We start from the raw sequence: 26,190 nt of genomic DNA on the forward strand, positions 1-26,190 counted from the left end.
AGTCCAGAATCCCCCACTCAGGATATACTGCCCACAGTGGGTTGAGTCTTTCCATATCTACTAACTATCAAGACAGTCTCCCACGGGTGTGCCCACCGAGCAACCTGATCTAGATGGCCTCTCATTGAGATTCTTTTCCTCGATGATGTCTGGTTGTGTTAAACTGACAATTGAAACTAAACATCCAAGCCTTCAACCCCCCAGCCTGCCACCCATTGCACACTGACCTCCTCCAAGACATGTGACCTCAGCCTCAGGCCTATCCCTTGGAGCCATACGGTTGTTCTTCCTGAGTCTCTTCTTCCCAGAAGTGCCTGTGTGTGGCAGGAACAAGAATGGCCATCCTGATACAGTTACAGCCATATCTAGAGGTACACACATGGCCTGAAGTCTACCAGCTAGCCCTGTTCCTCCTCCCTTGGGGACACACAGCAACCCCTTCACATGACAGGCTACACACAGTCCCCATAAGAGTGCAGCTCCCTAGGTGTATCCCTTCTACAGCTGGCTTGGGAGTGACAGCAGCTGAAAGTGATTTATGCCAGTGAGCTTGCCATCCACTGGGGAAATGCCTCTGGGTACCTGTGGAGTGCCATTCCTAGTCAGGTGTGCATGTTCCAAGGTACCTGGATAAGCTATGCTACTGGGCCAGCCCTGTGGCCCTGGGATACCAACCTGAGACCCTAGTAGTGTTCTCTGGGAGGTGTGGAATAAGTTTGTGAAGGAGCTTCAGTAACGGAGTTGCCTAGGGGTCTCTCAATTTCCAGGTGGCAGATATGAGAAGGGATTTCACAAGGCAGAGGATGCAGATGGCATCTGGGGCCATGGGAAAATTGCAAGGGCTGCATGTGGCCAGGCAGGCTCATTGGGTTTGCATGGCCAAGGCCCTGGCATCACAGATAATAAAGAGTGACACAATAGAACACTTCCTTCCAGATCTATGCAGCAGCCTTCAAGAAGGGACCCAAATGTTGAGCAGAGCCATAGCCTCCAAGGCATACAGATGTTGACTGAAGTCATGCCAAGCAATCTGAACCAAGTCATGTGCCCATGTGACTTCTGAGGGTATTCAAGACAGGGGACTGTGAATGAGAAATGTCACCACATAAGGAGAGCTAGGACAACATTCCATATTTTAGTTGCAACACACCACTCACCAGTTTGAAAACTGTTCTCTGGCTGTTGTAGTAACTCAGTTGGTAAAGTGCTTGCTTTGCAAGCATGAAGATCAATCCCCAGAACCCACAGAAAAGAGCTAGGCATGGTGGCATGGTGTATGCTTACAATCCCAAACCTGGGTGGCAGAAGATGGGTAGGTCATAGGCTCAGCAGCTAGCCAGCCTAGGCCAGCGTGAGCTACAATTTTTAAAAAATGAAATGGATAGCATCTCAGAAACAACAGTCAGGTTGACCTTTGGCCTCCACACACACACACACACACACACACACACACACACACACACACACACACACACAGAGAGAGAGAGAGAGAGAGAGAGAGAGAGAGAGAGAGAGAGAGAGAGAGAGAGAGAGAGGCAGACAGAGACAGAGAGACAGAGAGAGAGAAACAGAGAGAGAGACAGAGAGAGAGACAGAAAGGAAATTGATCTTGAATCTTGAACTTCTCCTTCACCGCTGGTTCTGCATCTGAGTGATCTGACTGAAGCCTAGCACCTGCCCTTATGGATCCAGCCCTTTGCTCAGTCTGTTAGCAACGAGCTCTTAGCATCTCATTCCTGGAGCTGCTGTTGTCACGTTTGGTCTGTGTGCTGTCCATTTTCCTAGCATACATGTATTGCCCATGCATTGAGATGTGCTGCAGCCCAAATATGTGGTCAGCTGGGCTTAGGCCCAGCAAACCCGGAGGGAGTGTTCAGAGTTCCATCACCAGGATTGTAGCAATGGCAATGCGAGTGTGCAGCTTCCTTTCTGTGGGTGTGCACAAGCCCATGGGGGTCAGAGAACAGCCTTCCACCTTTTTTTTGAGACAGGGTCTCATTGTCCTTGAACTTCGCCAAGTAGCAAAACTGGCTAGCCTGTGTGATCCAGGGGTCTGCCTGTGTCTTCCTCCATCTCAACACGTCTGGAATTACGAAGCCCATTCCACTACTCCCAATGCTTATTGTTACGTCTGGGGATTGAACTTGGGTCATTAGGCTTGTAAAGCAAGCAGTTTACCCACTAAGCCATCTCTCAAAGCCCCATGGATCTTCCAGTCTGGGTCCCCTGGCTGAGTCTTCCAAGGTCTGACTCTAAGCTAAAGATGACTAAGGGAAGATGACAGAAAACGGAAAGACAGGCTTCTGTGGGACACTCTCTGTGAGTGTCCATACATGTCAATGGCACCTCCTGTGGTTTGGGGTTCTTAGTGTGGTGTTTGTGCCCCACAGGTCTTTCTGAGAGTATCACCTTTTGTCTCCGCAGGCCTCCTACCCTAAGTGGCAGCCCTGTCATCTCAGATATCTCCTTGATCCGACTTTCTCCACACCCTGCCGGCCCTGGAGAATCTCCCTTCAGTGCGCACCACCCCTACATGAACCCCCATATGGAGCACTACCTCCGGTCTGTACACAGCAGCCCCACACTCTCCATGATCTCTGCAGCCAGGGGCCTCAGCCCTGCTGATGGTAAGTCCTGTTGGAGCAGGAACAGCAGGGACATTGGGTGGGGTACTAGGGGTGACCCAGTGGCTCTGTCCACATAGCCAGCCTGTTTTCCATAGTCTTCCAATAACAAGTAAAATTACAGTTTCATTAATTAGGTCAAAGGCCTCGTGATCCAGTCATTCCCCCAAAGCATCACCTCTGCACATCGCACTGGGACCCAAGCTTTCAACACATGGGCCACTGAGGGATATTTCATATCCGACCATAGCAGCCATCATAGGAACATACTGCTGCTTGCAACACCCCAAAGGCTGCTGAAGCCAGTATTAAGTAAGGGCGGTTGTGTAGGGCTACCTCCAGGAACTCAGCATCACAAGGGAGGCAGAGCAGAGCTGGCTGCTGCCTGGATCAACACAGATGATCTCCCAACCCCCAGGGATCCCCTGGAGCTGGAGTTAGAGGCACCTGAGGCCCCAGTCTCCAGGGATAGACCAGTGACTTTGTGTCAGCTCAGATGCTCACAACGGAGCAGCCCAATGGATCAGGTTGATTTGAACCAGAAGTGAGCCGTCATGTGATATAGTTACTCTCCCAGGTCTAAATTTTATCCTAGGGGCTGAAGAGACAGCTCAGTTGGTAAGTCTAAGTTCAATCATCCAGAACCCAAGATTTTTTTAATATTTATTTATTTATTATTATTAGAAAGAAAATTATTTTACATGTCAATCCCAGGTCCCTCTCCCTCCCCTCTTCCCTTGCCCCCTCCCAACTAACTCCCTACCCATCCCATACCCTTTCCACTCCCCAGGGAGGGTAAGGCCTTCCATAGAGGGTCTTCAGAGTCTGTCATATCCTTTGGGATAGGGCCTAGGCCAACCCCCTTGTGTCTAGGCTCAGGGAGTATCCCTCCATGCGGGATGGACTCCTAAAGTCCATTCCTATGGTAACGATAAGTACTGATCCACTACAAGAGGTCCCATAGATGTCCAAGGTCTCACTGACACCCACATTCAGGGGATCTAGATCAGTCCCATGTTGGTTTCCCAGCTATCAGTCTGGGGACCAAGAGGTTTCCCTTGTTCAGGTCAGCTGTTTCTGTGAGTTTCACCAGCCTGGTATGGACCCCTTTACTCATCAGTCTTCCTGATCTGCATCTGGATTTCAGTTCAGTTCAAGGTTTAGCTGTGGGTGTCTGCTTCTACTTCCATTAGCTGCTGGATGAAGGCTATACAATGGCATATGAATTAGTCATCAATCTCATTATCAGGAGAGGGCATTTAAGGTAGCCTCTCCTCTGTTGCTTAGATTGTTAGTTGGTGTCATCTTTGTAGCTCTCCAGACATTTCCCTAGTGCCTGATTTCTCTTTGAATTTATAATGTCTCCCTCTATTATATTACCTTTTATCTTGCTCTCTTCTGTTCTTCCCCCAACTCAACCTCCCTGTACCATAATGTCTTCTTCACCCCTCCTCTTTTCCCTTCTCATTCTCCTAGTTTCCTCCTCCCTCTCCCCATGCTCCCAATTTGCTCAGGAGATCTTGTCCCTTTCCCCTTCTCCGGGGGACCATGTATGTCTCTCTTAGGGTCCTCCTTGTTTACTAGCCTCTCCGGCAGCCTGGGCTGCAGGCTGGCAATCCTTTACTCTATGTCTAAAATCCACATATGAGTGAATACATGCAATGCCTGTCTTTTTGTGATTGAGAACCCAAATTTTTTAAAACAGAAAAGAAACAGAAAGTGGGGCCAACTGGCAAGTCATTGGACTCCCAGCGCTAGGAGGCAGAGACTGAGGCTCGCTTGCTAGCCAATCTAGCAGAATAAGTAAGCTCCAGGTTCAGTGAGAGACTCTGCCTCAAAAAGACAGTGGAGAGCAGATGAAGAAGGCATCCAGTGTTGATCTCTGGCCTCCATGTGAACTCAGATAGTGATGAGTGGGCTAGGCGGGTCTTCACTGAGATCCCAGGCCAGAGGTGAATTTCTTTTTCTTTCCTTAAATAGTAAATTTTTAAAAATATTTTGTTTATATATTTTCATTTCATGTGTGTGTGTGTATGCATGTTTGCATAGGTTTCTCCAGAGGCCGAAGAGAGCATTGGATCCTCTGGAGCTGGAGTTACAGGGAGTTGTGAGCCACCCACCATGGGTGCTGGGAACTGAACTCAGTTCCTCTGCAACAACAGTATATTATGCTGTTAACTGCTGAGCTATCCCTTGAACAGTAAATTTTGACGGTTTCTTTCTCCACCCCTTGTACATTAAATTCGGACCATTTCTTTCTCTTACCTTCTGTGACAGTGGCCCATGAGCATCTCAAAGAGAGGGGACTATTTGGTCTTGCTGCTCCAGGCACCAACCCTTCAGACTATTACCACCAGATGACGCTCATGGCAAGCCACCCTGCACCTTATGGGGACCTTCTAATGCAGAGTGGGGGTGCTGCTGGCGCACCCCATCTCCACGACTACCTCAATCCTGCGGATGGTGAGTGCTAGAGGGTGGAGCACGGAGGGGAAATGATGCTGGGCAAGGGTGATTGACTGCCACAGAAAGCAGTCCTTCAGTCCCTCTGGAGGCAAGAGACACAAGTGGAAGTCTACATTGCACCCCTACACTGTCTATGCTGCCAGCCATGGGAACTGAGAGCTCTATGGTCATCACAAAGAATGGAAGAATCTGTAGTGGAGAGCTATAGTCACTGCTCAACACTGGGGATTGGTAAGCTGAGACAGAGCAGGGTAAACAAAGTAGGGATGGAGGCATAAACTGGGGTAGTGGGATGCAGCTTTGAGAAACAGAGTCAGGGGAGTCAGGGAGACAAAGGTATCCCTCACTAGCTGTGCAAGGGATGCTATTCAAGCACAGAACTGAAGAGGCAAGCCCACCAGCTGGCTTGGGGAAGAGCTGTCCCAGCAGAGGATCAGCAGGTGTGAAGGGCCAAGGCAGCGGTGTGGGCTCAGAAGATCTGTGTGATTGGTAGAAATCGAGTACAAGGCAGGAATAGTGCTGAGGCCAGTGTTCTGGGGTGGGCTGTGCCAACTCATTTGGGCTTTTTAAACCAGCTTTGCCCTTTGTTAGAATGAGCTAGGGCTGTGGAACCATGGTGATCTGAGAACTGAGTCAGGACAGGCAGCAGTAGACCCCGTCGGTGAGCTGTAGGTGAGTTTCGTTAAAGGGGACTACTGGGTGGAGATGTAAGACACATTTCCAGCTCCAATGCGGAAGTGCAGGCAAAGAGGGGTGTACCACTTATGTTCCTCTTTGCTGTAACTAAATATATGACCCCTCCCCCCTCACTAAAAACACCTGATAGAGGCAGCTTAGGACGGAGGGTTTATTGTGGCTCACACTTCAGTCATGGTGGGGATGGCGTGGTGGCAGGAGCGTGAGGCAACAAGCACATCACATCCATAGCCAAGAAGCAAAGGCCATATTCTCCTTTGTGTTCAGTCTGTGGCCCCAACCCTTAGAATGGGGTGGCTCACATTCAGGTTAGTCTTCTCACTACAATCAGCACGATCTAGAAAATCCTCCACATACATGTCTCCTAGATGATTCTGTAGCTTTCCAACTTAACAACTGTTATGAACCATCACAAAGAGCCAAGGTCAATGCCAAGTCTAGGGCCCAAGAGATAGGACTGGGCTGTCGGTGACAAGATGGGAATGTGCTGGGCTGTTTGGCAGGGAAGAAGTCCGGGAGTCTTGGATAGATGAGGTCTTAGGTGCACATCAGACACCACACCCTTCCTTCTCACTAGAAGCCATCCTTATAGCTGCTTTCACAGAGTGCCATAGCCCTCTGACTGTGAGCCCCTGGGTCAGCATGCAGCCCCTGCCAGTGGAAAAGAAATCGAAGTTCAATGTCATCGTCTCCCTCCATCAGATTCCTTTCCACCTAGCAACCCCTGGAGCTGTCCAAGGATGCTGAGCTGTGGGCTAAGTAGCGGGGTGAGGACCATCAAGAACTAGGTTGGTGGCGCCTTTGGACAGCTCTTCCCTGGTCCTGCCAGGAGCAGCTTCTTCATGGCACAGTGACACGTTGGGGGGGGGGGACACAGACCTACAGAGAGGCCATCTGGTCCTGCAGGGCAGCAGGTTGGAAACGGGCTGTGGCAGCTGTTTAGAGACCGTTGAGGCTTCAGGATTCAGGGTGGGCCCATGTCATCCAGGCCTCGGCTCACACCCTGGACTCCCTTCCTGGGCTCCCTGCCACACCCACAACTACAGCTCTGTTGAGTGACCTTGCTCCAGTTGAGCTTCTCTTTACAGAGGTAGGACTTCTCTAGGAGGTCTGTCTAGATGCTTCCTGCCTCCTCTGGTTTGTCCTGCCTCTCTGAGACTTAAAGACGCACCCTCACCACCACCACCATACATGCAAGGTCAAGTTTCTCTGACCATCCCTGTCATTCCCTGCTGGGAGGCTGTTTGAGTGCCAAAGCAATGCTGCCAACATTCTGTCTAGCGTCTGGCCTACCTTTCTGTGCCTTCCCCGAGAAGGTGTTGGGTCCAGGACTCCGCACAGTGTAGGGGCCCGTCTATGGGGCTCCTTTCCCATTCTTTTCCCACAGCAGGTAGTGGGGTCAGGATTAGGGAGGGTGCATCCTGAACACCGTTTAACAGTATTGTAAACCCAGCCATAGCAACACAAGGCAGAAGGGAGGTGCTGAGGTTAAGTGCAGAATCATGGCCACCTGCCAGCTTCTGCCACTCTGGGTAGCCTCCCTCCAAGGCCTATAGCAGGAACATGGACATCACTGACAAGTGGACAGATGCATTGATGCCATGGCTAGGGGACCAAGTTGAGCAGATGTGCCCACACAGCAGGAGAAGCAGAACTGGGCAAACAGGAGTCACACTGTGGCACCCGCCTCAGTGTACACCTCCACGCAATGCCATGCGTGCAACAGAGAGAAAAATGATAGTGAGCATTTCTCCTGTGGCTGGAGTTAGGACCTTGCTTAGGATGAGCAAGCAAGTCCCCAAGCCTCTAGGTAGATGGGCCACACTGCCCCCTTGCCAGTTCCTGAACTCTCTCCTTGAGAAGGAAAACTGGGCATCAGGGTTTGGATTCAGCAGAGCAGCTGGGCAGGAAACAAATGGAAGCCATTTCTGATACCTTGGGACCTAGTGAGGACAGAGCAGGGAAGGCCCAGGTCATCCCCTGCTGTTCCCTGCCTTCTTTGGGACAGTTAGACCTAGAGAGAGCAGGACATGGGACACAGTGTTTATATGCCACATGAACTGAAGGAGAGTGTAGAATGAAGGTAACGTGGTCTACTGGCTGGCATACATGGGGGTTCAGTTAATGCTAGGTGTGGCCTCTGATTGCCAGTATCCCTTTACCTCTTTCAAATTCACCCTCATCTCCAGGAGTCCATTCTCACCCTTCCCCACGTAGTGCTTCTACCCAGGTCATAGGCTACTCTGGGAATCATATCCTCATCATCCTTCCATCCATCTTGTCCCCAAGTGTGCTTGGTGTGGCTTGTTCCCTCATCCCACAGCTCTGTACTTACCAGAGTTATCAGGGTCAGAGCCTCAACCCCAGCAGCAATAACCAGCCAGACTCAGCAGTCTATCCTCAATAAGCCAACTAAACACACCAGTAATAGTGAAAAACAGCAGAGAAAAGAGATCTGTTCACTATGACCACACTGGGAACAGGAACGAAGAGGTCCAGTGAACACACACACACCATCCATGTTCAGGGCTGAAATATGACGTTTAGGTTTAAATGAAGGGCAAGAGGTATACATAGCTAAGTGGTCCTCCTCAAGATGTGGTCTAGCCATTAAATCTCCCCTGCAAGGTGTTCTGACAAGTTGTCAGAACTGTGGGGACTCTTTCTGGGAGACAGGCTCACCCGCAGGCTGGCACCAGGCTTCAGCCCTTCCCTTCTCTCAGTGTGAGCCTCCTGGGGATATTCCAGTTGTTTGGAGTCTATTGTCTTCTAGCTGTGGGACCCAGTGTCTCTTTAGGGCATCTTCTTCCTGCATCCTCATTGCTGCCTCTCAGAACAGGTCCCCTGATGCCTCCCTCCTCTCTGCTTGTTCCCCTTGGCTTGGTTAGTTTGCTTTTTTATACAACCCAGGACCACCTGCCGAGGGGTGGCACCACCCACAGTGACCTGGACCTACCCACATCAATCATCAATCATCAATCAAGAAAATTCCACCACACTTCACCTACAACCAGGCTTTGAAGACAATCTCTCAACTGAGGTTTCTTCTTTCCAGATGAGTCCAGTTTGTGTCAAGTTCACAAAACAAACTAACTAACCATCACAGTATGTATCACATACCAGGTCAGGTTCTCAGGCATGATGCTGAACACCACATCAAGTTCTGCCCTAAAGAGCTCTCTGTCTGTCTGTCTGGCCAGGTGCCAGGCTGCCTTTTATAAGTACACCAGTGCGGGTCCTGACCTGACCTTACCCGTCCTCTCACTGCCTCCTCTCTTGGCAGTTGCCTTCATGTCTCGAGACAGGGGCACCCAGCAGAGAAGAGAACATTCCAGAGGCTTTGTGTATCCAGACTGTGAGGCAATCTGGGCTGGTGGGCACTCAGCCTGCAGATCCTCCTCCAGCTCCCCGACACCTACAGCATGGTTTTACCTTAGTTAAGTGCTCAGTGCACAACGACGTGTTTAACATTCATAACTGACTTAACTTTGGGGTCAAATAAATGGTTCTTAAAATGGAACTTTTTTTTAGACATGAACTCATGTAATCAGGACTGACCTTGAACTCACTGTGGAGCTGAGGATGACCTTGGATTTCTGATCCTCCTGCCTCTGCCTCCCAAGTGCTAACATTACAGACCTGTGGCACAGTGCCAATTTTTGTGGTGCTGGGCATGGAACCCAGAGCTTCATACATGAAAGACAAGTAATCCACCAAGTGAGCTGCATCCCCACACTAGAACTTTCCATCCCGCCCCCCATGGGATGAACTTGATGATTAGCTGAAGAGGACGCCTCTGTCTGAGAACTTCTCATGGCTTTTGTGAGTGCCCCACACGTGGGACGCATTAGGTGGGTCAGACAGACAGCAAGGCCTCTGACAGGTCCAGACACCAATGTCACCTTCCTCCCTGGGCCACAATGTGGGTGGGGCCAGGGACATGAGACTCTTGTACAGGTGTCTCTCCCTCCATGTCCTTTCTTCTTCCCTTGCCTGGTTTTCAGCAGGAAGGACCAGGAGCTGAGCCCCTGAGAAGGGAACAGAACCAGTCTCGAATCCATGGTCACCCATTCCTGGGCTGCTGGCTTTGCAGAGAGTGTGGAGCTCACTTATCACTGGCCCCTAGCATGGAGCTTTCTCACACTAGGCTGTTGAATTGGCCCTGTAGCTCAGGGCTGCCACAGTCAGAACCCACCTCCCCCATCACTCCAAGAAGATTGAAATGTTCTGACTCAAGTATCGTCTGCCCACAGCCCTATAACTCCTCAACTGTGTTTTATTGTCATATTGACACTAATTTGACTCGGATGTCACCTCCATCCCGATGCTCATTCTTTATGCAGGCTGCAGATGGGGAGGCTCAGAAACTGATGGCATTGATCTCACAGGAGAGAGGCAGATGCCTTTGGGGACTCCGGGGACTGACTGATTCTGGCAGGGAGTCCAGACCCAGCCTGGGACAGAGGGGAGACTGAGGCTGAGGAGAGCGGACTGCATGTCCCCAAGGCTGCTGAGCACAGACCGGGAGTGAGCTGGGTCAGAGAGGCCATTTGATGAACCTGAGTTGACCCGGATACAAAGGAACTACCCTTGTGATATAACTTAGGTGGGGACACTGGCCTCTACCTAAGTCCCCAGCTCTGTTGCCTGACCATGGAGGGTTCTCCATGTGACGGATGGGGGCTTGGGTCAGAGAAATATGGATAGACTCAGTTCCTCAGAATAAAACCTAAGAGTGAGCCCAGAAAAGACCTGGGCCAGCTGTAGTGGATTACACCTGTAATCTCAGCACTCAGAAGGTCTAAGCAAAAGAATCAGGAGTTCAAGGCCACCTTGGGCTACATCAGACCCTGCCTCAGAAAAAAAATGGGGTATGGGGGTGAAGAATAGGCCCATTCAGCAAAAGGTTTGGCCTTGAAAGCATGAGAGCATGAGTTAAAATTCCCAGAACCCATGTAGAAAGTGGAAGGGTGGCTGCACCTGTAACCCCAGCAGTGGAGGGACAGGAGGGTGGCTGCACCTGTAACCCCAGCAGTGGAGGGGTGACTGCACCTGTAACCCCAGCAGTGGAGGGTTGGGAGGCAGCTGCAGGACGATCCTTGGAAGCTTGGAGGCCAGCCAGCTTAGCCAAATTGGTGTGCCCAGGCCAAAGAACCACCTGTCTCAAAAAGTACCAGTGTTGATGTCGTCTCCCTGCACACACATGGATATGTACACATGTTCACATATGTGCCCATACACAACAAGGAGAAAAGGAGAGGGGAGGGGAGGGGACAAGACAAGAGGGAGAGGGGAGGAGGGAAGGAGAGGGGAGGGGAGGGTGAGGGAGGGTAGAGGAGATAATGGCTGAGACAGAGCTAGGTAGAGACAGGAACTGACCACATCAGGCATCTTCTGAGGGAGAACAGGCAAGTGGCCGGTCTCTCAGTGGCCAGTGTTAGGACAGGCAGCAAGCACAGATGAATGGCTGCTGGGAGTGCACCAGTCCCCAGACATAAATCACGGGAAAAGCACGGGAAATGAGTGCCAGGCTTTTCTTCCTATTTAGTGATTTATCAAGGGAAGAGGCGCGTTAATAAACACATTTCCCTCGAGGGCCAGGAATAACAGAGATGAATACCACTGTCAGTTTTGGCCTGCTTCCTCTTGTTAGGGGCACCCGAGAGGGTGGGAGTCAGAGTGTTAGCAGCGAAATCTCCTTTTGAAAAATATATGATGATGGGCTGTGGTGATAGCTCAGTCAGGAAAGTGCTTGCCTTGCAAGCCTGGGGCCCTGAGTTCCGTTCCCTAGGACCCCTGTGAAAAGGGTGTGCTGGCACATTCTCCCAGAAGGTGGAAGCAGGTTGATCCCTGGGGTTTATTGGGCCCCCAGCCTAGAACTTGGTGAGTTCTAGGCCAGTAAAAGACCCTGTCTAAAGCAGGTGGACAGTTCCTGAGGAATAACACCTGGGAACGTCTTCTGGCCTCTACATGCACATGCGTGCACACAAACACACACATAAACAAACATTCAAAAAGAAAATCTATGCCAAAGACATGTATGAGTTTTTAATGGATGCTGGGTCCTTTGTGTCCCCCTCATGTTCTCCATTTTCCACTTAGTTCATTACAAAGAGTCTGAGGGACGACCTCCTTTGGCCTCTAGCTTTGAGGTAAGGATTGTCAAAGCATGGGAATGAGGTGCCCAGGGATTGCCTGGATGGAAGCCTGGGGTGGGGAGGAGAGTGTTGGAGGTCACTGCCACAGGCTGGGCCACCTTTTCTAGACGTTGAACCTGTCCTTTATCATAAACTGTTGTCCCACTCTGCCCATCCACACAGGCATGCTCACCCCTTGAAGGAGCCCTTGGATTTAGCCCTGTCACCCAGACATGTGGATAGGGTCACTGGTGTTAGGATAAAGCACAAGGGGAACCTTGGTGGATTCCATGGCAGGTGAGGGTGACTGAGGTGGGGGACAAACAGGTCAGGCAGACAGAGCTTAGTGGAAAGTTTTATTAGAAAGAGAAAGGTGAGGTGGGGGAGGCAGAAAAAGAGGTAAAGAGAAACAGAGAGGACAGAAGAGAAGAAGGAGACAGGAAAAGTCCTGTTTTTCCTAGGGGAACAGTGGGAAAGAGAGAGGGAAAGGGAATATAAGTGGGCACGGGTCTTTCTTCTAAAGGGGTCCTTTGCACTTGTGTAAGATAGACAACCATGTAACCCTGGGCTGACCAGGGTACTGCCTGAGTGCATTCTGCCAGGTGACAGGTGCTGGCCAGCATAATGCCTGAATCCTCACAACTGGTGCTGTCCTTAGAGCTCTGTATGGTATCACAACAGCCTGTACAACACACCATCTTGCCTTTATTAGAGAGAGGATGGGGAGATTGCATGATGTCCTGCACAGCATTTGGACAGTACCAGGGTCTCTTGCAGGCAGCATCTGCAGCCAAGGCATATGAAGGCCCAGAGTCCCAGATGGAGGCCAGCAAGGAAGGGCAGCCATTGCTCCTCACAGCTATCTAGAAAGGTGAAGACATACCCAGCATTCACCTTATTTTGCTATAGGCCAGGCCACCCATCACCTAACTTCACATCTTATGGCTGCCCTGAAGGCTACTACTACCATAAGAGTCCCTTGTGGGACAGTGAAGGAACATTAGTGACTAGAGTAATCCCAGTAATGTCAGACCATTTCTAGGCCACTGTTGTCCAGAGAGGAGATCCAGAATTTTTCCAGAGGGTGATGGTGAAGGAGGAAGAGCAGACTGGGAGCCTCTCTCTCTCTCTCTCTCTCTCTCTCTCTCTCTCTCTCTCTCTCTCTCTCTGTGTGTGTGTGTGTGTGTGTGTTAGTATATACATGTTGAGTGTCCAAGCATGGGTAGTGTATGTGTGCATGCTCAGGAGGTATAAACATTCACAACAGCATATTCCCACAGCTCAGGTGGCCCAGAGCTGAGGGTCACCCAGTGTGAGCACATCTGTGTGTCACATGGCCTCTCCCCATTGCTCTTCCTCTGTCTCCTTGGTCCCTCACAGCATCCTTTCCAGTAGGTTCTGAGGAGCCAGCCAGAAGCCAAGCATCACACTAAGACTGTGGAACAGCCATCCAGTCTCTGCTTAGCAAGGCCCCTCCACAGTGGAGGGAATTTCGGTGCGGTACCAGCTACAACAAAGCCGGTGACACTGTGACCCATAACTCTGTTCACTCTCCTTCCCATGAGAATCTCTTCAGTGTTAAAAATGAGACCATCACCACCACACCACAGCATGGAGAAATCACGGACGTTCATGATGTGGGTGGAAATGGTGATGCTAACATGCCTTTTGTTGTCTGCCACAGCATCACGATTCTCCAGCCCACGTGTGACCCCCCGCCTGAGCCGCAAGCGGGCGCTATCCATCTCCCCACTCTCAGATGCCAGCCTCGACCTGCAGCGCATGATCCGGACCTCTCCCAACTCTCTGGTAGCTTATATCAACAACTCCAGGAGCAGCTCAGCAGCCAGTGGCTCCTATGGACATCTGTCGGCCGGTGCCCTCAGGTGAGTCCCAACTACAGATGAGGATGAGAACCAGGAGCTGGGCTGGGGCCACATGGCAGAATCTGGCTTTTCAGCTAGAGCTTTACACTGGAGAAAGACAGAACTTAATGCTAGTGTCTCAACACACCATCAGCTATGCTGATAATTCAAAAGCCATAGTGAGGCCAGTGGTGATGTGGCTTTTTGGTAGAGTCCTTGACTGGCATGTACAAAGCCCTGGGTTCTATCCCCAGCACTGTCCCATGGTGACACATGCCAGTAATCTCAGCACTCAGGACATAATGGCAGAGGATCAGAAGTTCAGAGCCACTGGCTACATAGTGAGTTCGAGGACAGCCTGGGCTACACGAGACCCTATCTGTAAACAACAAAGCAATAGCGAAATAGAGTTCACACCAACACTAGAGTACATCCTTACATAGTAAACCTGCCATCGGGAGTTTCATCATGGTATCAGAGGTAGCCAAGGTCAAATGTGGCCACCTAGGAGCTGGGGAGATGACATAGTGGGTTAGAAACAGTAGCCACACAAGTGTGTTGTTTCTTCAGAATGCATGTCAAAAGCCAAGCACATAGCAAAAGTAGCCAGTACTCTTATGAGGAGATGGAGGTGGAGACAGGAAAGTCCCTAGAAGCTCACGGCCGGCCAGCTTGTAGTGTGCCAAGGAAGAACAATAGAGACCCTGTGCAAACACTTTGGAAAGTCAGGACTGATACCCGAAGTTGTTTCTGATTTCTGCATGTATACTTCGGCACGTATGAATGCATGTACAATGCATGTACAAATGCTCAAAAATATGTATACACCTGTATACACACACACAGTTGTTAGTGAAGTGGCTCCTCTAGTGTTTCACTAGTGTGGCAGAGATGTAGTTGTTAACATGAAAGGCCACGGCAGGTGTGACATTGATGTGGCCCGTGCCCTAAGCACATCTCAAGGGCTGGTAACAGGTCTCACTGCGGCCCCATCAGAGCTGTTCTCCCCTTTCTACTCTGTGCAGCAGCTGCTTGCATCTGAGTCCTCAGGAAGATCTAGTGAGGACTCCAATCCAACCAGGGTGACTGAAACGTGTGTGCCTGTCCTGGTCCCCCACTTGTGAGGGCTGGATACAGGCGCTTACAGTGAGTTGTTTACAATAGCTGCTGCCTAACAAGTTGCTCTCACACTGAGCATTTTAAATGTGAAGCCCACACCAAGGAGGGAGAATTTGAGCCTGATGGGGCTAGAGAGATGGCTCAGCTCTTAAGAGCATTTGCTGCTGTTCCAGAGGTTGTGAATTTGGTTCCCGGAACCCACATCGGGCAACTCCCAACCACTAGTAACTTTAGCTCCAAGGGATTCAGTGCCTGCTTGTGGCCTGTGTGTGTCCTGGCACATACACAGCCACAGACATAAGTAAATTTTTTTAAACCTAGATTGAGAGAGAGAGAGAGAGAGAGAGAGAGAGAGAGAGAGAGAGAGAGAGAGAGAGAGAACTTGAGGCTTGTATTGTTCTGAGTTCCCCTTAAGACACTGAGGCTTCGTCTTTGCCCCTTTTGCAGATTATGGGACAACCTGGACCTTTGTGTCCAGGAGCGTGTCCCCAGTACTTTGGACAGGAGCCTCTACATGGGGCCTCCTCATGGTACCAGCTCACACTGCAGAGATGCTAGGGGAGGGGGAAAGGAGGGAACCATATGTCTCTGGTGGCATAGCCTCAGAGGCCACCAGCATCCCCTCATCTCTTGCCAGGAAAAAGTGGCTCATGGGCAAGTGTATGACAGCTTGTGAGTGCAGCAGAAGCTAAAGCGGGGTGGGGGGTGTTGTGAGCTGAAGAGCTCAGTACCGATGAGGGTGCACAGTGGTTCAAGGCAAAGTGAAGTTCCAATAGACAGCAGTGCTTCAGGGGTGCATCTCATGTGTCGGAGCACAGAAATAGCCAGCTGTGAGGCTGAGATGGAACCTGGCACCTGCAGGGAGCCAGCCTGTCCAGTGTCAAGGTTGCATTCAGGGAGCTAAGAGTGGGCAGTAAGGCTAGGCAAGGGTGAGCCATGTCATGGTATGATTAGCATTGTGCCATCTTGAGCTTCAGGTACGATCCTCTCTGCCCAGGAATTGTTGTTTTGACAGTGAACCCACACATTTCCCCCGTCCTCTTCTGTTCTCTGTTGCAGCCCAGCCTTCACCTTCCCCCACCCCATCAATCCTGTGGCCTACCAGCAGATCCTGAGTCAGCAACGGGGCCTGGGCTCAGCCTTCGGACACACGCCACCCCTGATCCAGCCTTCACCCACCTTCCTGACCCAGCAGCCCATGGCTCTCACCTCCATCAGCACCATGCCTACCCAGCTCAGCAGCAATAGTAGCAATTGTCTAAATGATGCCAACCAGGTAGGTGGAAGCAGAGAACCGGAAGTGGGCCACCACTGCTCACGAAGCCCCTGAGGGCCGTTCATGCTAGGAGCTGATGGAGATCTCTGCACCTTAGCCCGGCTGGTCAGTGTCTTTTAGGATATAGGCCATGTGGTGGGAAGAGCCTTAAATGAGTCCAGAAGCCCTGGCCTGGGCCCAGGGTAAGCTCCCATGCACTCAGTCTCTCCTCTGTCCAATAAGCACGAAGGGCTGGAGAAACCCTTCAATGTACAGGGCCCTGTGCCACACAAGGACACTACATGCTTCGTGTGAAACAAAGTGTTGGGCTAACCCCCTCCCCCATCTTGGCTGGCCCTGGTGGGAGGACCAGTTCAAGAGACCCGGTTTTTAATGCTTCAAAATAGAAGGGTGGGAAAGCTAAGGAGATAAGTCAGTGGGTGAAGAGTTTGCTCTGCAAGCATGAGAACCTGAGTTTGATTCCCAGTATCCACATTTAAAAAGACAGGCATTGATATTGATGGGCAGTGATGGCACACACCTTTAATCTCAGCACCCAGGAGGCAGAGGCAGGTGAATCTCTGAGTTCAAGGCCAGACTGATCTACAGAGTGAGTTCCAAGGCAGCCAGGGCTATACACAGAGAAACCCTATCTCAAAAAATAAAAATAAATAAAAAGTAAATTTAAAAATAAAAAGCCAGTTATGATAATGCATACTTGTAGTGCTAGCTCTAGGGAGGTGAGACAGGAGGATCTCTGGGGCTTAATTGCCAGCCAACCTAGCCTAATTGGGGAGTCCCAGGTCCCAGTGAGAACTCTCAAAAAGACAATGCAGGTGGTGACTAAGGAACACACTGGAGAGTAACCTCTGATCTCCCCATATGTGCATGCACATGAACACAAATATACATATGTGATCCCACATATAGCATGTATACTACAGACATATGAACATGTACATATATGTATACACATACACACATATAAAGACTATCCTAGACGGACTGTGTGAGCAAACTCCAGAGCCACGGCTCAGATAGAATTCAGGGGTCCTCTGCCTTGTGCCCACATGACATACTGTCCTCTGCCTCCTCCCTCAGAACAAGCAGAGCAGCGAGTCAGCTGTGAGCAGCACCGTGAATCCCATCACCATTCATAAGCGCAGCAAGGTCAAGACTGAGGCCGAGGGGCTGCGGTCGGCCTCCCCACTAGGACTGACACAGGTAACTGCTGCCCACTGCCACTGTCCATGGGCTGGGGCCAGGCAGAGCGCCTGGTTTGACTGATGCTGGGCACTAGTGGTGAATGGATGGGAAAGAGGAGGAACAGAAGGGAGGAAAGGATGGAGGGATGGATGGATGGATGGATGGATGGATGGATGGATAGATGATGGAATGGACAAGCGAACTGCAGAACTTAGAGAGTCAGAGTGCAGATGAGCTCATAGAGCTGTAACCCTCTTGACTCATCACCCTGCACATATATCATTTTTATCAAATATAAGTGAGTAAATCCACCTTGCTGCATGTGCTAACTGTATGGCCACATTAATGAATGAATATGAGCGTGTCCTTCCCTTGCACCTTGCTTCAGGCTGCAGTTATCCCCACAAACTCACAGCCTCAGCTAAGGGACTGAACTGCTCAAGTCCCCTGAGTAGCTGTGGTCTTCAAGGCTGCCCACTCTCGGGGAGCTCACTGCCCAAACCACATCCTTTACTACTGGTGCTTCCAGGTAAGGGGACTTACAGACACTTGGATGCCAGCTGCAAGGTCACTTGGGGCAGGAAGAAGGATAATTCCTAATGGGAGAGTGAAGATGAGACAACTGTGGCCTGGGGACAGCACGAGTGGTCCCAGCCTCCATGGAGAGCCTTTTAGAATCCTTGCTGCTTGCCATGTTCCCTAGGAGGACACACAGGCCACTGCTGCTCTTGGAGCAGGAGTCTGCCATGTGAAAGGCTTAACATCTACTGACCTTGGCTTTAAGCCTCCTAGCCCAAAGCCCTCACAGTGGCATAGTCTCCATCTGTTACTCCAGAGTTCCCAGTCACCAAGGATGCTCAGGGCCTCCAGTCCCTGCTCCAGAATCTGCTGGCCCATCCTTTATCAGGACTGTAAACCATCAGGCATGCTCTAAGCACTTAATTTTCATGAAATATTGGGTCCTCTTATTGTCAGCCAAACAGAGGGGTTGGTGACAAATTCTTCTCCCCTCACTGACACCAGCGCCAGTCTGAACATGATGCATAGTTTCCACGAGGCTGGCCGTCATGGGGAGGGGGTGTGTGCTGAAATTGATGAGGACAGCACACATCCTGGGAAGATAAACATGCAGGGATGTTGAGGACAGGGAGGGGCCAGGGATGGGTGCTTGCCAAGCACCTTGGAATCTCACTCCCCATCTGTGGGTGGGGCCTCATTACTGCCCTACACTCTAGGAAGGCCACCCAGAGGTCTTCCTGCCCAGCACCCAAGCCTTAAAAAACAAAAAGTAAAAACTATTTTTCAAGGAGCTAGGAAGCTGATCCAGTCAGTAAGGTGCTTGGCATGCAAGTGTGAGGACCCGAGTCTGAATCCCTAGCATCCATGTAAAAAAGCTGGACATGGTGATATGGACCTGTATCTCAGTGCTGGGGAAGCAGAGACAGCTGGCTCCCTGGAGCTTGCTGGTCAGACAGTCTAGCTGCATCAGCAAGCTCTGAGTTCAGTGAGACCCTGTCTCAGTAAAACAAAGTGGGCAGTGACTGAGGAATGACAGCTAAGGCTGTCCTCTGGCCTTCAATTCATGCACAACAGCATACCTGAACACACACACACACACACACACACACACACACACACACACACACACACACACACACTATACAGTTATACAGTTACATAAGGTGAATTTCATATGTGCATAATGTATTTCAAGCATATTTTCCCCACACCCTGATTCCCTCTATCCTTTCACTAGCCCAGCCCCCCCCAACCCCGGTTCGCCCCTATTGTAAAATCCACCATGGGAAACCCTGCACTTCTGAGTTGAGCTCAGTGTCCCTAAGTGGTCTGTGCCAGTAGATAATAGGGTTCTTAACCCTACAAGAGCTTGTCCCTGTTAGCTAGCAGTTTCTTATTTCCCTGGAGGCTCTTCTTAGTTTGTTTTCTTTGTTTTACAGTACAGAGAATTAAACCTGGTGGTCTTATGTGTGTTAGGCAAATGCCCTTGAGCTCTATCCACATCCCAGAAGCTCTTTCAGAGATATAGGACACATTCCTGCTGTTTTTAAAAATAAGTTGAACTATAAGGCAAGTCTGGCCTTGGTTTGGCTCCCAGAATGCCTAGTAGATCTGATGAACACTGGATTGCCCTCAACAGTCTTTATAGGCCCTCCCTGGGCCTTGCTACCCAGTGTAGGGCACCTGTACCTGTCCTTGGCCCCCATTCCAGGCAGGTTCCCTGTGACCTGAGGCTTTCTCTTTATATCTTTGAAATGGTCTCATAACCCTAATATGATCAAAAGAGTGTTCCATTTCCATGATATCACTGTAATAAAACTCTCTGACCAAACACAAGTAGGAGAGAACAGGATTTGTTAACTTACACTTCCAGGACAGGGAAGCCAGGGCAGGAACTTGAAGCAGAAGTCATGGAGGGATGACTTCTCAGCTAGCTTCCTTCTGCATCTTAGGAACATCTGCCTTAAATATGGTGCCACCCACAGGTCCTGCTACATCAATTAACAAGACAGTCCCCTGTAAACATGCCCACAGACTGATCTGATATAGGCAATCCCTCTCAGGCAATTCTTAAGCTGTGTCCCGTTCACAGTTAAAGCTAACCAGAAGGGGGACACAAGTCCAGATCTAGGCTTCTCCAGGCCCAGGCTTTGCTGTGAAGAGGAGAGGTCATGTCTCCCTGAGCTTCAGTTTCCCTGGCTATGAGATGAGAATAAAGAACCCGAGTCTGGGGCAGGGGCCGGGAAACATGCCTGACAGCAGGCTATGGGATACACATCCTCTCTGCAGAGAATTTGACAGACAGTGGCCCTGGGCTCATGTGCATGTGCACTTGAGGAAGAGCAAACAGTATGAAGAAAATTATTTAGAAGGGCAAGGACTTGAGGGGTTTCTCCTTTGTCCAGGCAGGACCCCTACACACTTATCAGGTGTTACCATCTCCAGAGACTATAAGGCTCACCTCAACTGCCCATCGTGGAAACCAAACCACAGAGGTAGTAGTCAGGGCCCTCCTTTCTCCTACTCAAATCAGAAGGAAGGATGTCCTGGTCAGAACAGCTTTGTGACAAAACAGGAGGGCCCAGGTCTGTTGCCTGTGACAAGTAGTTTCGTTAGGCTGAGCTGAGGAAAGCGGGAATGAGTGTGACTCTGTGTGCACATGTTGTGTGTGTGTACATATTGTGTGTGTGCACATGTGTTCATGAATTGTATATGTATGTGTATGTCCATGAGTACATATATTGCAAATGTGAATGTGCATCCAGCCTAGAGCCCTTAGTATGACCCCTGAGGTTAATCGCACCCTGTCCCCAAGACTGGGTAATCAGGTGTGGCTCATGTGGATGTGGTCTTCCCCTCTCCCAGGAGCAGCTGGCTGATCTCAAGGAAGACCTGGACAGGGATGACTGTAAGCAGGAGGCCGAGGTGGTCATCTACGAGACCAACTGCCACTGGGCAGACTGCACCAAGGAATACGACACGCAGGAGCAGCTGGTGCATGTAAGCCTCCGACCCCAGCTCCTGCCTAGGGATGCAGATCCCCAACCCCTATGGACCTAGAGCCTTCCAAGGCCTGTGCTGCAAAGAAGGGGATGAAGGGAGTGCCCGTCCCCTGCAAGTGAGAGGTGTGGTGACCAGCCTTGAGGCTTCCTTACCCCACCCCCAAACACATACAAACTCCAAGAAAATACAAGCGTGAGAATTAGGAAACTAATGAAGAGGAGCCTTCCCCAACTCCGGGAGGGGTAGCAAAACCACATGCTCCAAGCTGTAGCTCAGGAGGTTGAATCCGTATTTCCAACCTCTTTGGAGCAAGCAAGGGGAGAGGAAACAATCAGAACTGTGTGTTGTAGGTTCAGGCTCTTAGGTTAAAGAGTGGACAGTGCTTGGACTGGATCTGGGCTCAAGCAGAAGTACAGAGATGATGATGTAAAAGGGTGTGCTCCATGGTGACGATGTAAGAAGATGTGCTCTGTGGCCGGGGAGACAGCTCAATTGGCAGAATGCTAAGAAGACCTGGTTTTAGTTCCCAAAAACCCTTTTAAAAAGGACTGAGGGCAGTGGTGGCACACTCCTTTAATCCTAGCACTTAGGAGGCAGAGGCAGGTGGATCTCTGTGAGTTCGAAGCCTGCCTGGTCTACAGAGAGAATTCCAGGACAGCTAGGGCTGTTACACAGAGAAACCCTATCTCGAAAAACCACTAATAAATAAATAAATACCATAAAGGACTGGGCATGGTGTTGAATGCTTTTAATCCTAGCAGTGAGGAGAAGGCCAAGAGAGATGTCCGCCTGGGGATCTCAGGCTGACCAACCTAGCCTGTCTAGTGAGTTCCAGGCCACTGAGAGTCTCTGCCTCAAATACCCAGGGGGAAACACCCAGCAGACAGAATCCCTCAGCTAGAGTGTTGACCTGGGAAGGGCAACTCCAGGGCTTTCTCTGGGCCCTAGGGAATCTGTGTCTACCTGGCTTTGGAAAGAGCCGTCTGCTCTACAAAGAGCAACCGCTTTTCCCTAGCACTGACTCTCTGCTCTCTGGGAAGACGGATGGCAAGCCAGAGCCCCCGTCTATTATTAACAATTTGTCGCTAAGTAAACCAATAAGAAAAAAATGAAAGGCGTAGTCAGGAAGCATTTTTCTCATTTGAAAGGCTTTATGAATGGAAATGGGAGGCTGGCAGGAGAAGGTTTTTCTGGAAGTTCAAAGGGCTACTATTTTACTTGCTCCCAAGGTGGTGTTATCTATGCATGACAGTCCGGCATGCTGCACAGGGCATCAGGCCAGTGGCTTTTCATCTTCTAGGACAAGGTGCTGCCAGAGCCTGCCACTCAGTTCCCAGACAGCTGTGTAGATTGTAAAAGTCTTTGTCTGGAAGAGACTATAGCACATGAGTTTACATTTCCTCAGAGTACCTTGTAAAATACAAACCAGCAGTGGTGTTGCTGTGTCCTTGGCTGACCTGCGTCACTCATCTAGGCTGTTGAGCCTCAGGGTCAGCCTGGTACCATGCTTTAAACACACAGCTGAGGGTCAGGAGCTAGCTATAGCCTCCCTGTAAGGCAGAACCGATGAAGCTGCATTTCCCAGGGGTAGGACCCCTCTTCTCTGAAGCAATTATATCAGTAAGTCTGCCTCACTTCCCAGGTAGCCAGCACCTGGTGCTTGTACCTCAGGACTATCACCATAATCACCATATCCCTATTGGCCAGGCCTGGAGCCTTGCCTGGAGTATGTGAGCTGCCTTTAATCATCAGTTAACTTAGGGAAGAAGCCAGCCTGGTAATAGTGTACACCTTTAATCCCAGTGCTCAGGAGGCAGAGGTGGGCTGATCTCTGTGAGTTCAGCGAGTCCAGCCTGGTCTACAGGGCAAATTCCAGGACAGCCAAGGCTACACTAAGAAACCCTGTCTCAAAACCCGCCTCCCCAAATGGGAAGGAACCAGAGAGATGGCTAAGTTGAACAAGTGCTTGTTATACAAACCTTAAGACCTGAATTCTGATCCCCAACACCCACAGAAAAGGCCAAGTATGGTGGTACTTTGTCTGTTGTCCCAACACTAGGGAGATGAGTGGCCAGCTGGCCTTGTTGAATTAGCAAACCCAGGTTCAGTTTGAGACCCTGTCTCAAAAAATTCAGGGGAAAGTGATAGAGGATAGCCTGTGCTGGCCTTTGACCTCTGTGCATACCTGCACACATAAGGACACACACATACAAATGCAAATGAAGTATTTGGGGTGGGGGCTGGGTCCAGGGTCTCATGCTTGCTAGGCAAGCATTCTTTCATCGACATGTCCCCAGCAACTAGCCCTTGATAGCTAATTAGAAAATGGAGACAGAAAAAGAGGTGCACTAGCTGGGAATTGTCAAAAGGTGTCACTTGCTCTTTTAGGTCATTTGGGCAGGTCAGTGACGTCTACACACTGGATAGAATGGACAATGAGAAGGGTCTCAAATGATGAGTGGGGGTGGGAGATATAGCTCCATACTACTGACTGCATTAACCCAAGAAGTTCACTTTAGAAACGTCTGCTCAGATTAAACTGAGGTTCATGACTTCTCACAATGGAGAATTTCAGGATGTCAGTAAAAAGCACAGATGGGGTTTATTTATTTGTTTTTAAACACATTTATTTATTTAGTCTGTGTTTGTGTATGTGCCACAGCATGGTTGTAGAGGTCAGAGGACAACTTGTGAGAGTTGTTCTTCTTCCACGTGGTTCCTGGGGATCAAACTGTGGTTTGTTGGGCTTGGAAGCAGCTCCGAGACCCATGGAGCTTTCTCACCAGCCTCCGAGTTGCAGTTTGCTAAGATATTTTATCATACACTGAAGCTTGAAGGTTGATAGAGAGGTGCTAAGGGGAAGGAGGAAGACACAGCCACTTGTGAGTGTAGACTTCTCTGGGGAGAGTCACACATAAGTGTGTTTCCAATAGCCATGCATGCAATTAGGTGACTTTCTCAAAGGATCACTTCCTCAGTTACTTCTCCGTGGCTGTGATGAAATACACAGACAAAAGCAACTCAAGGAAAAAGGGTTGTTTTCACTCACAATCCAGGGTGCAACCCGTCCTGGCAGGGAAGTCTAGGTGGCACAGTGTGCTCACCGTAAGAAAACTGGAAGGAAGGCATACTGCTGCTCTTTGCCTGTGCACCATTTACAGTCAAGGAATGGTCTAACCAGTGGGCGGGGGGTGGGGGGGGTGTCTTCCTGCCTCTGTGCAGACACATGATGTCCACCGGCCTGCCCAGGGGCCTGTCTCAGGTGATTCTAGATCCTCCCAAGCTGTCAATTAGCACTATCATGCTGGCTATGTGACCTGAGTGAGCTTGTAAGTGGGTCCTGCTCCTGATGTCCACTGATAGACTCCTGGATAATGGAGTACCTCCCAGTTCACAGGGCTGCACAGGAAGCTGATGTATTTTCATTACAGACTCACTGTGAGGTTTCCAGAAAATACCTATGTGGTGTGTGACATTTTTTTTTTCTTTTTTCTTTTTTTTTTTTGGGGGGGGGGTTTCGAGACAGGATTTCTCTGTGGCTTTGGAGGCTGTCCTGGAACTAGTTCTTGTAGCCCAGACTGGCCCCAAACTCACAGAGATCCACTTGCCTCTACCTCCCGAGTGCTGGAATAAATGGCGACATCAGGCTCTGTCATCAGGAGCCACCCAGCCAGCCACAGAGTAAGAGTAAAAGTAAGATACAAGGAAAGAAAGAAAGAAAGAAAGAAAGAAAGAAAGAGAGAGAGAGAGAGAGAGAGAAGGAGGGAGGAGGGAGGGAGGGAGGGAGGAAGGAAGGAAGGAAAGGAAGGAAGGAAAGGAAGGAAGGAAGGAAGGAAGGAAGAAAGAAAGTCCAGAGGCAAAAGGTAGTGGGATTGATTTAAGATTTAAAAAAAAAAAAAAAGCTGGCTAAAAAACATGCCAAGCTAAGGCCAGCCACTCATAAGTAATAATAAGATTCTGTGTGTGATTTATTTGGGAGCTATGTGGAGGGCCCCTCAAAAAGGCCAAAGAGTCAAAAAGAGTAAAACTTCATACAACATCCCTTGGAGAAGAAAGAGGACATATTCAAGGCCATCTGTGCTCAAGGCTAAATGCAGCCTATCACTATTTTAACATTTTCATTTGAAGGTATTATCTTCGTGTCTGCAGCCTTCACAGCAAATGCTAATCGAGCTGGAATTCCCAGCTATCAGACAGTGAGAGGCTTCCTCCGCACTCCCTAGTGAGAGTTTCCTCTCCCTGCCTGTGTCCCTTGTATTCTCTGTGCCTTGGGGAAGTCAGGGGAATGAGTGGTCGATTTCTTACCCTGGAGTAGCTGTCACCAACTATCTGACCCAGCCAGTTTATGCAAGGTTCCAGTTTCGGATAGTTCAGTCTATGGTCCCTTGGCTCCATGCCCTTGGTGGAGCAGAGCAGTTTACCCCATGGCAGATAGGAAGCAGATCAAAGGGCAAACATAGCCCTCCTCTAAGGAAATGCCCCCAGACCTGCTTCCTTCAGCAAGGTCCCGGCTCCTCCCATCAGTGCCATCATCCTGTCTATCCATTGATTAGATCAGACCTTTGCAATCTAATCCTCTCGGAAAAATCCCGTGGGAGTTGGGTGGGAGGGCCTCTCAAGTCTCCAAGGTGACCGTTAAGAGTGGCAATTGAAGGCTGAGGTGGTGGCTCAGTGGCTAAACATGCTTGCCACACCAGTGTGAGATATGAGTTTGGATCCTCAGAACCCACATAAAAGTGAGGTGTGTTAACAAGAATCTGTAATCCCAGGGATGCTACAAGAGATGAGAGGTGGAGACAGGAGAATCCCTAGGAGCTGCTGGGCCAGGCCCTGGCATATGCGGCAGCCAAGAGAGAAGAAGGGGAAGGCAGTGAGGACTGTTAACGTTGTCCTCAGCCCTCCACCCACATATGCGCTGTGCACTCAACATACAAGAATGTACTCTGCCGGGCGGTCGTGGCACACACCTTTAATCCCAGCACTTGAGAGGCAGAGGCAGGCAGATCTCTGTGAGTTAGAGGCCAGCCTGGTCTACAGACTGAGTTCCAGGATAGGCTCCAATGCTACGGAGAAACCCTGTCTCAGAAATAAAAAAAAAAAGTGAACACACATTCATGCTAACACTTGCATGTGTGCAAAAATGCATGCACACACACACACAGTAGCTACTCTAGTGATCCTTACTGAGTTGAGTGGTCTGTCTGTCCCAGGTAGAGGCTTTGGGATGGGATAATGGTCCACTGAGGGCAAGAGGTGGTCTGTGGAGGAGGGGCTCTACACACAGGATGGGCCCAGCTTGA

The 26,190-nt window shown here is 50.1% G+C and overlaps 1 protein-coding gene across 4 annotated transcripts in view; it reads left to right on the forward strand.

Annotated features, from left to right (window-relative positions):
* Gli2 (GLI family zinc finger 2) overlaps positions 1–26,190 on the forward strand; it is a 227,399-nt gene that overhangs the window by 187,217 nt on the left and 13,992 nt on the right. For all 4 annotated transcript variants that reach the window (XM_027417815.2, XM_035445992.1, XM_027417818.2 and 1 more), the window contains 6 exons: positions 2,425–2,627; positions 4,902–5,087; positions 13,608–13,809; positions 15,967–16,183; positions 17,264–17,386; positions 20,753–20,887. In XM_027417815.2, coding sequence (XP_027273616.1) covers positions 2,425–2,627; positions 4,902–5,087; positions 13,608–13,809; positions 15,967–16,183; positions 17,264–17,386; positions 20,753–20,887 — 1,066 coding nt within the window. The remainder of the gene's footprint in view (positions 1–2,424; positions 2,628–4,901; positions 5,088–13,607; positions 13,810–15,966; positions 16,184–17,263; positions 17,387–20,752; positions 20,888–26,190) is intronic.

Source organism: Cricetulus griseus, chromosome 5, assembly GCF_003668045.3.
Source record: "Cricetulus griseus strain 17A/GY chromosome 5, alternate assembly CriGri-PICRH-1.0, whole genome shotgun sequence".
Lineage (NCBI taxonomy): Eukaryota > Metazoa > Chordata > Mammalia > Rodentia > Cricetidae > Cricetulus > Cricetulus griseus.